The sequence below is a fragment of the Danio aesculapii genome, chromosome 4 (genome assembly GCF_903798145.1).
Source record: "Danio aesculapii chromosome 4, fDanAes4.1, whole genome shotgun sequence".
Lineage (NCBI taxonomy): Eukaryota > Metazoa > Chordata > Actinopteri > Cypriniformes > Danionidae > Danio > Danio aesculapii.
Window position 1 is genome coordinate 41450252 of NC_079438.1, and position 13175 is coordinate 41463426.

The 13175-nt window shown below is 35.2% G+C and overlaps 1 protein-coding gene across 1 annotated transcript; it reads left to right on the forward strand.

Annotated features, from left to right (window-relative positions):
- Positions 1-9389: 9389 nt before the first annotated feature.
- Positions 9390-12457, forward strand: dnajb9b (DnaJ heat shock protein family (Hsp40) member B9b). Its single transcript, XM_056455059.1, has 3 exons — positions 9390-9450; positions 10439-10657; positions 10743-12457. The coding sequence occupies exons 2-3, from the start codon at positions 10441-10443 to the stop codon at positions 11123-11125; spliced, it is 600 nt and encodes a 199-aa protein (XP_056311034.1). The 5' UTR covers positions 9390-9450; positions 10439-10440; the 3' UTR covers positions 11126-12457.
- Positions 12458-13175: the final 718 nt, after the last annotated feature.

The window sequence follows — 13175 nt, forward strand, 5'->3', positions numbered from 1 at the left end:
AAGCAATGATTAGTGTATAATTATTTCCAAGAATATGTATGTATAGACAAAGGTTTAATTATACTGTACTGTGTGCAGCATGTGATTGTTGTTCAATGTATTTTTGATTGTACAGGTCACATTTTTATTTAATTTGTCTCTTGTTTAATTTATGAAGAATGAATAGCTTTAGGTCAGTGCTGTGCATTCGCTGTTATTAAAGTATTGTTACTTTTTCCAATGCACATTTAAATAAAAATGCAAATCGGCTTGTAAAAAACTTTCTATAGGATTAACATTTTGTGTGACGGTTTCCATAGTCACTGTGCAATTCCGTCATACTTTCACACACACACACAAATTTATTCTCACTACAAAGCCTGTTTCGTCTGAAAGTGGCTTTCAAAATCCTTTTAAACAAAGCCCAGTCAAATGAAATGAGAAATATAAATTCATACAAATATCAGTTATGATTCTCAGCAATCAGACTAATAATCCCATTTCCCTCCAGAAATGTCTCCCTGTTTCTAATTTCTCTCTGTTCACATAAATAATAAAGTGATATTAAATATTCAAGACATCTGAATATAGTTCTTCACACATTCAGAGGTTAAAAGTGGACCATATATTACATTATTTGAATATGTAAGGCTATAATTGTGCACCAATATGTCCACTAGTAATAATAAAAAAGACTTGAGCATTCATATGAAAGAGAATGAGCAATATTATATGGTCTCAGTGGTTATAGATGATTGTAAAATCCTTATAAAAAGCTTCTAACCTTTATCAAACTGTCGAATGGCACAACAAAAATGGTCAGAGCACAAACTTGAAGCTAAATGAAGGCCTAAGGCACCTGTATCCAAGGTAGCTGTTGGGAAATGGGATTAGAGCATATTTAAAGGCTGATAAAAAATGGTTGAAACCTTTGTAGCCAAAGGTCAGGAGGGAAGGAGAAAGGGGAGTATTTTATGCTCTTTATCGAATACAGTAAGGTGTTAATAAGAAACCTAGGAAATGGCTTCTGAGCAATAGGAAAACGAGATTGGATAAGGCTGCATTATAACACAAAGGACATTGACAATAATACAGTCTGACTTACTAATGCTGCACTTATCAGCTTTTCGTTTTTCACCTGATTATTTTTGCTGGAACTAAAATAAGGGCACATTTTTATCAAGATTACACAGACTAAAATGGTATTCTGTGTATCAACAGTCTAAATACCAAAAACTAATTAAATTGATTACATAGTAGAATTAAGATCCTATCTAAAGGGAAATTCAATTACAAAATGATTTTTGTTGTTGTTGATTTGTGTTGATGATGATAAAGTAGCAGAGCTTATTTGAGGGTATATATACAGTGATGTGAAAAATTATTTGTCCCCTTACAGAATTTTTTTTTTTTTTTTGTCAAATCAGATCGTCAAACAAATGTAAATATTAATCAAATATAACAAAAGTAAACACATCACACAGTTATTAAAATAAAAGTTGTTATTATTAAGGGAAAACAAAATCCAAAACTACACTATAAAAAGTGGTTCTGTTAAAACAAAACTCTGGTTTATCAAACCTAAATTCCAATTCTCTAGCCACACCCAGGCCTGATTACTGCCACACCTGTGTGCAATCAAGACATAACTTAAATTGGACTTACCTGACAAAATGAAGTAGACCAAAAGATCCTTAAGACCTTGGGACCTAGACCTTGAGATCCAAAGAAATACAAAAACAACTGAGAAAGATAACAATTCAGATCTACCAGTCTGGAAGAGGTTATAAAGCAATTTCTAAAGTGTTGGGACTGCAGTGAACCACAGCAAGAGCCTTTATCTACAGATGGAAAAAAGTGGAGAACCTTCCCATGAGTGACTGGCCAACCAAAATTACACCGAGAGCGCAACGATAGCTCATCAAAAAGGGCACAAAAGACTTCACAGCAACATCTAAAGAACGGCAGGCCTCACATGACTCAGTTAATGTGCATATTCAGGACTCTACCATAAGAAAAAAACGGGGCAAAAATGGTTTGCATGGCAGAGTTTCAAGACAAAAATCACTGCTGAGCAAATATATTATACAGATTTGTCACAGTTTTGTTATAAAACATCTTGGTGATCCCAAATCTTTCGGGAAAATAATCTGTGGACTAGGAAAGTTTTTGGAAGGCGTGTGTCCCATTTTGTGTGCCATAAAAGTAACATCGCACTTCAGAAAAAAACATCATAAATGTAAAATTTGGTGGTGGAGAATATCTGGTCATCTGCTAGTGACCTTAAGCTGAAGCGAACTTGGGTTTCGTAGCAGGACAATGAACCAAAGCACACCAGCAAGTCCACTTCAGAATGGCTGAAGAAACGTTGGAGTGGCCTAGTCAAAGTCCTGACCTGAATATGCTGTGGCATGACCTTAAAAAGGCAATTGCTCGAAAACCCTTCGATGTGGCTGAATTAAAACAATTCTGCAAAAGATGAGAGTGCTGTAACAAACTCATTGCAAGCTATTGAAAATGCTCAACTGCAATTGCTGCAGCTAAGGGTGACCCAACCAGTTATTGGGTAGATTTTAATATACAATTATATTATAATTTTTAATACTTTGCCACTATCCTTCATTATATTGACCCATTTGTCAGCAAGAAGATCATAATCACTAAAAATATAATAAAGAAATATTTTATGATCATTATGATTATGATTTTATGATCTATTTCATTTTTAATGTATTTTAAATAAGTAGGTTGTCTTTATTTTGGCATAAATATATATGTAATGATGAATGACAATGAAAAAATATTTCACTAATATTTTAACATTAAAGAAGATTTTCTTTTTTCTTAACATGCAGACAACAAAATGAAACATTTCATCTCTGACCAAGGTTTAGATTTAGTCAATTAGCAGATTATTATTTTCCAAATGAGAAATGCATCATGTGACTCATCAAAAAGAGATACATTGTTAGAGAAGTAAAAGCTAAGCTAAAGAGGGAATATGGACTGCTTTTAAAGATTTAATCATTCTAAAATCATTGCTTTTTCTAGGTCAGGGTTTATGTTGATCAATACAATTGCAGAAAGCTCCTTTAAAAGAGCATCCTTTAGCTGAAGTCAACTGAAATGTTTGAAAGAATGTATTTTGTTTGTAATGAAGACTGCATTTTCAATGCCATAATGGCATAAGCACCACCCTTTTGTTCCATTAGCAATTTCCTTCAAGACTCACGCTGCCTTTTTCCATTCAAAACCCTGTTATTTACTGTAGGTCATTGCTATTTACTATTTTAATGCTCTCTGCCAGTCTGTGAATAGACATCACTTGTATAACCGTGACATGATCTCTGCCACACTGACACCATGTGGCCATGTATGGATGGAAAGGAAGAGTGTTTATTAAATTAATTTCCTCATATTTTCAAGAAGCAACAACACAACAGCAATAAAGTATAGTTCTACTGACAGGAAAACTCTAGATGGGAGACAAAGTGTTTCCCATCTAGAAATAATTCTGGCAAGCGAGCACTTACCAAATCTCATTTACTTAATGTGCAGTTTGTCCTGAGGAGTCTAAAAGCTCCTCCTGGGGCTTCGGTTAGATTTGACTGCTGACATGTATATATATTTATACACATATTAAATAATAGGTTTTTAAATGGTAAAAGGCAGCGCAAGTCTTGAAGGAGAATTACTGATGGAACAAAAAGTTGGTGATTATGCCATTATGTGGCTATCATGTAAACTGTCGGTATTACAAAAATAATGACAAAAAAATTATTTGAAACATTTTGGAGCTTTATATTAAACTTAAATATATATTAAATTCAAGCTGACGGATTTATGATGTGCATGGGGTCACATGACATACTGTACATGTATACAATTAAAAAATGCACAATTTTTGGTGTTTTATTTGAATTGTTTGTGTTTTAAAGAACTCAATTTTAAAATGTCTATGATTTAATAGCCCTTTAAAGGGATAGCTCACCCAAAAAGGAAACCTTTGTAATTTACTCACCTTTTACATGTTCAAAACCTTTCTGAGTTTCTTTCTTCAGTTGAACACAGAAGATATTTTAAAGAAAGCTGGAAATCGAAAACTACTAACTTCTATGGTTTTTGTTTTCTCTACTAAGAAAGTCAAAGGTTACAGGTGTTCAGCCTTCTTCGAAATAACATCTTAAGTGTTGAACAGAATAAGGAAACTCAGAAAGGTCTAAAACCACTATAGGGTGAGTAAACAAGGAATAAAGTTTACATTTTTTTGGGTGAACTATACTTTTAAAAGCGTACACGGACTAATATAGTTGTCTTATATTTGAATGCCTTCTCAAAACATTGTCAAAAAGCTCATGACACTTCAGCATAATGCTTGTTAACACAAATATTCAATGAAATCGACTGAGTAGAGGAATGCTGGCAATGAAATGTTAGGGAATGTTGTCAAGACGATTTGTTGACGCGTCATCTAAGCATCAGAATGGAGAATAAAGTTTTTTTAAGTAACTTATTAGTGAATATTGCATGATTGTCGGTGGTATTTCAGAAACTACTGATCTACTGGGATTTCCATGCACAGCCATCTTTAGGGTTTATAGAGGGTCATCAGAAATAGGGAAAACATTAAGTGAGTGGCCGTTCTGTCTTATTTATACCAGAGCTCAGAGAAAAATTGCCAGATTGCTTTGAGCAAACAGAAAAGGCCAACAGTAACTCTAATAACAACTCGTTGCAACCAAGTTCACACAGTCTTACTAAAACTGGAGTACTGATTGGAAAATTTGCCTGGTATTATGGGTCTCGATTTCTGCTGTGACATTTGGATGGTAGGGTTAGAATTTGGCATAAACAATTAAGCATGAATCCATCCAACTTGCTATCAATGGTCCGGGCTTTTGGTTGTGTAATGAGGAACTTTTTTTTCACTGTAGTTTTTTGAGCCTTGTTTAAATGGCAAAAGCATACCCATCTCATTAAGGCTACTTCCAACAGGACAACATGCAGTATGGCCACAAAGCACAAATCATCTCAAAATGGTTTCCCATATTAGTGAGATTATACTTAACTCAAATAGCCTTCACAATCACCATATCCAGTTAAGCAGCTTTAGGGTGTGCTGAAATGAAAAAGTGGAGAGATTTGCATCATGGATATGAGGCCAATAAATCTGCTGCAGGGTTGTTGATGTGATGCTGTATTTTGTCACGCATGACAAAAATGAATATAATTAATATTGCCATCCTTTAAAATCTTTGTTTTCCATGGACCTCTTGTTATAAAAACTGCCATGTTAACCCTCCTGTTGTGTTCACATCCCATCCCTTACTTTAGTGTTCCCGGTCAAAATTGACCAGTCAGGTTTTTTTTTTTACTGCTCTTAAGTTAGCACAGAAAAACATTTTTTACCACCAAATTTTTATTCAACATACTTTAGCTGTGATCAATGTCTCAAAGTAGTTTTTAACGTGAATTTATAGAATTAGAAGTTAAATAACTGCAGTGAAAATACAAATAAGCTGAAAATGCAAATACTGAAAATGTTTACAAAATGAACAATATATGAAGGAAATCAAAATACTTTGTTTCATTACCAATAGACAGCTCACCAAAATAATTGTCACAGGCTCTGACCCAAAGAATTGAAGATTTAATCCACCTGAATGATTTATCAACCAGTAAAGCACAAACCAAATGGCATCCTTTTCTGTCCCATGAGTGCTCGGTATGTTTTCTTTCAGATGGATGAATTTAGCCTAGATACCCATTCATTTCCTATGGTTCTCTGACGAAAAATAACAATGCAGGTCTCTTTCGAGACCCAGCATTTGGAATGATCGCATCCAAACCCATGGGTGAGGGCCAATTGGAGTTCAAGTCTGGTGCCAGCAACTGCTGTAATTCCAGCTCCAGTAGCACATGCTAACATTGCTGCAGTTAAAAAGCTCATACTTGGATCTCAGGGACCGGACTGTTCAAAGAGTATTCAAATCAGGGCCGGCATTGTGCCCCACTGAATACCCCAGCAGATAATGGAATAGGACCCTGGTTCTATTTTCTGTGGGTTTCCGGAATCTGGGGCCATGATCAAGAGAGATGGCCAGGGTCATTCCTATTGCGTCACTAGAGGTAAAATTCTTGGACCAGCGCAAGACGGATCTAATCAAAAGAGTTTGCCAAGGACGAAAGTCGGAGGTTCAAAAATGATCAGATACAATAGTAGTGGCATTTATTCCCATGACCCATAGGCAGCGTTGCGGGAAACCACGAGTCTCTGTGAAAGAGAGAGAAAAGAGGGGTCCCTCTGGAGCTACCCCGTGGGAGCACATAATGAACCTGCGAGGAAGGATCATTACCAGGATCGAAGGGATCTGCCTCCATGCCCAGAGAGCAAGCGAAAGCTTCCTTGTCAGAGTTACCCTTGCGTGATAGCACGTAAGTAAACCAGTGGGAAGGATCAGTAATCGGGGTTGAGGGAATCCCCTCCTCATGCCCAGAGTGCGAGTGAAAGCTCGTCCATACTCATATCTGCAGCAGGTCTTCAAGGTGAACAGCCTCTGGCGTGTTGGAACCAGGTGGGTAAGGGAAGTCCACAAGTCAGATCTGTAACTTCAAGATAAAGACTGGGTCCAAGGGTTGAGCCGGTCGGGCTGAGGAGCGAAGGCCTGAGCCATGACCTGGGAAGCAACAACCCTGTGGAGACCCACACCCCCCCTGTTCCTGTGACTGGACAATGACTTTTGGAGTGGGATCCTTCAAACCCTTTGAAAACCATGACCAGTTCGAATGAAGAGAAACCATACTGGATAGCATGCCGCCCAGCTGAAGCTGCTATAGGGGGCCTCGAGGTTGGGCCTCTTCCATTAGAGCAAGTCTTACCCGCGATCTTGGGGCTAAGGGTCACGGTGCCGGTTGTGGCCCACACAGTAATTGAACACTCCCATCTGGTTTACGAGAATGCTCGATCGTCTTGACACATCTCAGCAAAGGGCATCGAGGTCACGATCAGACACCAACATCATCACACGCATGATGCAAAAACCCCGACAATGAAGGCTCGGCCAAGTGGCTCCCAGGGCCAGCACTCTGGCTGGTATCCCGACCTGAACTGAGACCACATGGGAACAGGGGGAGCACCCCGAGATGTAGTGATCTTGCCGCTCTGTGACTTCTGCTGCGCCCTGTGTATCAATACTTGATATAGCTGTCTTGAAATATGATTTTTTTGGACAGTATTAAAATAAATTAAAAATATATTTTTGGAAATAGGCTAATTTTACAAGTCTCTATAGAGTTAAAGTCTTGAGTTTTTCATCTCCGACAACTTTCTAATGTCAAACCTTTCTTAAAAGCAGTTTCCAAACAGCGACCCATGCTTTTGCAACAAATCATCTGAATTACTGTAATTCTCCTCACTATGGAGATGCTCAGTCTTCACTCTCTAGTCTAAAATGCAGCTGCTAGACTACTCTATGGCACCCTAACTGCTATTTTATCTACCCTTAAAAAAATTACATTTGCTGTTTGTTCAAACTACTTATTTAAACTGAGCTGAAGCACAATTCTTGAGTTTTTTAACTGTTTCTGTAACAATTTCTTAATTTTATGTTCAATCCACTTAAATTTGTAAAATCGAACAAGTTAACTTAATTCCTTCCCATTGTCCCAACACAAATCGATTGCGTGGAACTTAGCTTTTTTAATTTACAGTGTACAAACAATATCGATTTAAAAATATTATTTATATTATTTGTATATAAAGCCATCAATAATCTTGCTCCGCAGTACCTTGACTTGCTGTCTTTATATGCCGTCCAGCGATCTCAATTTACTCAATGCATTAGACTATCGTCCTCTGTTCTTTCCTCAAGAGTGCTTTAAAGACCTATCCATTTTCTCTCACTTTTTTCTTAATACTCCTTGACTGCTGGTTCTATTATTGCTTTTATTGATTAAATCTAATAGTCTTGTTAGCTTTTTTCCTACTTTTTCTTTTACTACTCTTATGTATGGCATTTTGGTTGTTTTTAAATGTGCTTTATAAATAAATACTGTATTGTATTATATTGATTTTTTTGTGGTCACAAAATTGTTTTTTTGTTTTTCATGCTGTTTTATTGGCATGAGACTGTCAATCTAACTCCAGAACTGAGCTTTGCTTGTGTGCCATCTAGAGTAATCAAACACACACAGTAACAGCAGCATCTGGCATGCAGTCAGTTTCTGCTATCACTAAGAGAAGAAAAACCTCAGTTGGAAAAGTTCAAGCAACAAGATCAGTACAATTTTTTTCCCCCATGCCTGTCTTATTTGGACTGGTTTGGATGATCTGGATCATGCTGTCATGTGATCACTCTGCAAGGTTGAGAAAGTCAAACATTTGGATTTAAACATTTAAATGATTTTTAAATGAAATAACATGATTTTTACATTTTCTTATTAATAACAAACTATTTAATGTTTAAGCAGTTTCATGTCTAAAAGGTTAAGATAAAATGACACGTACACAATATGGGAATATATCTGGAACAGCCTTTCAGATGTCAGATTTTCCATCAAAAATTAAACGAGTCTTCTGTATCCACTCTTCTCACTTCATGCGTTGATCTATCTTTAGCCTGACCTAATCTCATTTGCAGAGCAACCTTTAGTACAGAAACGACATATGTAACAACATAAGTGTAATCATCATACTGCATTTGATTTAAAATAATGAAAACTGTCTTGTTGACAAGGTAAATCCTAATAGTCTGAAGGAGAGTGGCAAGGTATAAAGATATAGAACAACAGTTCATGAGCATTTTGGGACTGTACTCTGTTCCTTAGTTATACAGTAGTTGTATAGTATTTAATAAAAAAATATTGCTCCAAATATGACTGGCAGTTTTTTTTTTTGTTAGTTTTTTGTGGCATGTAAACTGTTTTTACACTAAATGGCATATTAGTTTGTGTCTTATATGAGCGAAAAAATGTGCGTATGTCCAAAATAGGTATTTAATAGATATACATACAATAAGTAATACAAAAATATGTGTTTGCACGTGTATGTATGTATTACTATTAATTGACTTAGTTCAAATTAAATAATTTGAAACTCGTGTAGAGTAATATAACAAGTATTACATTACAGAAGCACTTTGGTTTGCGTAAAAAGTGTTACAAAGTAACAAACATTAGCAAAGTCTTACAGAACAACCAAACAGGAAACTTTCAGTTTGCAGTTTGACAGCGCAGTTTCGCGGTATGCGGATGACACCTCACGAATTCGGCTATACAAACAGGAAGTGACGCTCTGAGAAGTGATCCATGTGCACCTGATGTGGACCAATGAAAACGCTTATAGTCATTCATCGCGGGAATCAGCCAATCACTTTGCGAGTCGTGGTGCAGTAAACTTCAGCACTGTCACTGCGCTCAGAAAAGCGATCAGCTGTTTTGTGCTTGATGCAACTTTGGGACGGAAAGCATCGGGTAAGTTAAAAGCAGACATTTTCTTTTACCGCAAAGCATAACTTAAAAGCTTAATATACATATTGTTGTTACTATAATGTTAGACAATAATTCTGAATTCTGTCCTAATATAAGCATCTCTCTAAGTGTGAGAGGAACGTTAGCGTTGAAAAGATATTTGTAACCCAGTTTCAACCTGTCAAGAACATGTCCGGTCATATATCAGAAGAAAGAAATATGAAATTATATATTAGCTTTAATGAAACGAAATCCTTTAAGGGAAATGTCACATTTTGACATGGTTTTGTTTTCACGATAATTGATTAACCTGACGACATGTTTACATGTCACACAAATCAGCATCTAATGTAAACGAGTAATAGCCTGTTGAAATACAACAAATATAACATATTATTAAATTTCAGAGAGCTTTGATACAGACCTCATCTTTCACAGTGGCAATGTAAAACTTAGTTAACAACTCTTTAAAAATATATCAACAATTTCTTGGGCATATTAAATGCAAATATTAAGATTGAGTAAAGATTAGCCGATTCAGTTTTCTAAAAATGTATATACACATGAATCTTATTAAACTCAAGTGTGTATTTTCATGATTCAATTAAGTTTATGAAGATAAAATGTCAAAATAGTGCTGAAATAATGCTCCCCCATCATCCAATCTAATGAATACATAAGTAAAAACATACTTATTCTGACCTGTACTTCTTAAAAATATACAAAAGCCTATGTTTGAAATGATTTTCCCCTTTCTTGCTAACAAATGGGTAAAATGGTTTGAAAATAATGATTTTAAAATAAGCCTGACAAGATTTTTTTCGTTGTTGTTACGCTAAATGATTAACATGTTTGATGTTAAACAGGCCACATTCTTATGCCTAATAGCAAAAACTATTTACTTTTTATTTTTTAGCTAAAATGTTTTTTGGTTTACACCAAAAAGATGGTGAATTTTCGCAGCAAATGAACTGTTGTTTCCTGTTAACAGATATGGCTACAGCTCAGTCAGTGTTCACAGTGGCTGTGAGTATTCTGCTCATTGCAGAGCTGATCCTAGCCGAGAAAGACTACTACGAGATCCTGGGTGTTCCCAAAGATGCATCCGACCGGCAGATCAAAAAAGCCTTTCACAAACTAGCCATGCGCTTCCACCCAGATAAAAACAAAAGCCCTGACGCAGAAGCAAAGTTCAGAGAGATTGCTGAAGGTGAGTCACCATCACATACCTGTTCAAAACCACACCTGTGTGTTCATCACTTACTCTATTAAAGCTTCGCATCTGTCATTCCTAGCCTACGAAACCTTATCAGACGACAACCGGCGGAAGGAGTACGATCAGACGAGAAGCCGGCCGTTCTCAGGAGGAGGCTCTGAGCACTTCCATCAGCATTTTAACTTCAACTTTGATGATGCATTTGGACACAATCCTCACTCTCACAACCAAAGACATTTCCAGAGCCACTTTAAGGCCCACGAGGAAGCACGCAGCAGGCACAGGAGGCACTTCCAGAGCTCTTTCGGTGGAGACGTGTTTGATGATATGTTCGAGGACATGGAGAGGATGTTTTCTTTTAATGGACAGCAGACTCGGACTCAAGGCTCCAGCAGGCAGCACTGCAGGACTGTCACACAGAGAAGAGGAAACATGGTTACTACATACACTGAATGCTCCTGAGCTCACTTGGAAACGTCTTCCTGTTGTCTTGACTGAAACCTGACGGGTTTTTTTATGTGTTTTTGAATCAGTTCTGATGATCTATTATAAAAGCGCACATTAATGGGAGAAACATCCTGAATTGGACTTCATGGGTACTTCTCCATCCACAAACATATTTATAATGAACATAAAGGCCATAAAGGAAATTTGGATTAACTGAGCCAAGCATTTCAACTATTAAAAAATGTTGTTGCATAGAAGAAAAAAGTTAATAAATATACATTTAAATGCATGTTTAAAAACATAAAATACATAATTATCAATTTTACTTGTCCATATACATAGATACTGTATCTTTATATTGTAATTTAATAATACAATATTATAAAACATAGAAGACTCTGGACCATAAGCAGTATTGGGGGTAACGCAATACGAGTAGTGTGAGTTATGTAATAATATTACTTTTCTAAGTAATGAGTAAAGTAACGCATTACTTAAAATGATTAATTATTAATATTTGAGTTACTTAAAAAAAACATTTAATTTTAATTAATTAGCTCTTAAAATAATAAACTGCTGAATTAAAATTAACGTAGTCACCTTGAATTACACACTCAATGAGAGAATGAGTTTATTATTTTGAACACATTGAAGAAAAGGAAAATGTCTCAATGGACAGTGATTTTCTGTAACTAATAAGCCTCTATTTAAAAAAAAAAGTTAAAAACCTGCAAGTTATGAAAGAAATCAAGTCTCAGCAAAGGTAAGAGAAAGTAATGCAAAAGTAACTCAAAAGTAATGTAACATTACATATCGTAAAATGTAACTAAGTAATGCAAATAGTTGCTTTTTTGGGAGAGTAACTTAATAATGTAATGCATTACTTTCAAAAGTAACTTTCCCGAACGCTGGTCTTAAGTGTCGATATACACCTTCCAGAGGCTGAATAAATAAGCTTTCCTCTAATAGTGATTACTAGGACAGGACCAACATTTGTCCAAGATACAAGTATTTGAAAATGTGGAATCTGAAGTTTAAAAAAAATCTAAATATTACCAAAATCGTCTTTAAAATTGACATGCAGTCCTTAAGTAATGCATATTAGCAATTTAACATTGAGATTGTTATATTTGCAGTTAAAAATGTCTACATGGAAACTAATCTTAATATTCTAAGGATTTTTGACAAAAGAAAAATCTATATATTGTCCAGACAAATACCTGTGCAACATAGAGCGGCTTTGTGGTCCAGGGTCACATTTATTATTATTATTATTATTACTATTATTATTATTATTATTATTATTATATCTGTATATAATACTATATAATATCATGTAAATAACCTATCAACATATATATATATATATATATATATATATATATATATATATATATATATATATATATATATATATATATATATATATATATATATATATATATATATATATATATATATATATATATATGTTGATAGGTTATTTATTTAATATATATATATATATATATTTAGTGTCCCTAATATATGGATAAAATAAAGAAAATGAATGAATTTTCTTCCCCCTTTAAGTGACTTGTACACTATATTTAGGCATTTCAACATTTAAACTAATAAGATCATTTCTTCTTTATGCAAATTTTACATTTATTTCAAGTATATATTTTCAAATGCCAAAATATATTACTTAAAAATCCATTTATTAGTAACCACCCTACATATGTGTATGCCTGTACTTCCCCAAGCCTTTAATACGGGAGGCTGAAATAGCACTTTAATGTGATTATGATTAGCAATAATTAAGCTATTTGTCCACTTATTATAAAGACACGAACAATTATAAAGTGCCGCTTCATGGTTCAGTTGCAATTTTCTCAATTCAGACAATTGAGTCACGCGCAATACGTTTTGTGGTAGGAAGTGTGTTCACGTATGTTTTGCTTTATGTTGCACAATGTCAGAACTAACTTGATTGATTGCTTTATGTTTACTCTCATGTCCTTTGCAACCATGTTACTCGCATTTGTATATCTTTCATCTCTGATCGCATTTCCCTTCGCTAACG

Coding starts and splice junctions, on each gene's coding strand:
- dnajb9b (XM_056455059.1), top strand. CDS start 10,441: ATGGCTACAGCTCAGTCAGTGTTCACAGTGGCTGTGAGTATTCTGCTC. Junction 10,658..10,742: donor GTTCAGAGAGATTGCTGAAG/GTGAGTCACCAT, acceptor TGTCATTCCTAG/CCTACGAAACCTTATCAGAC.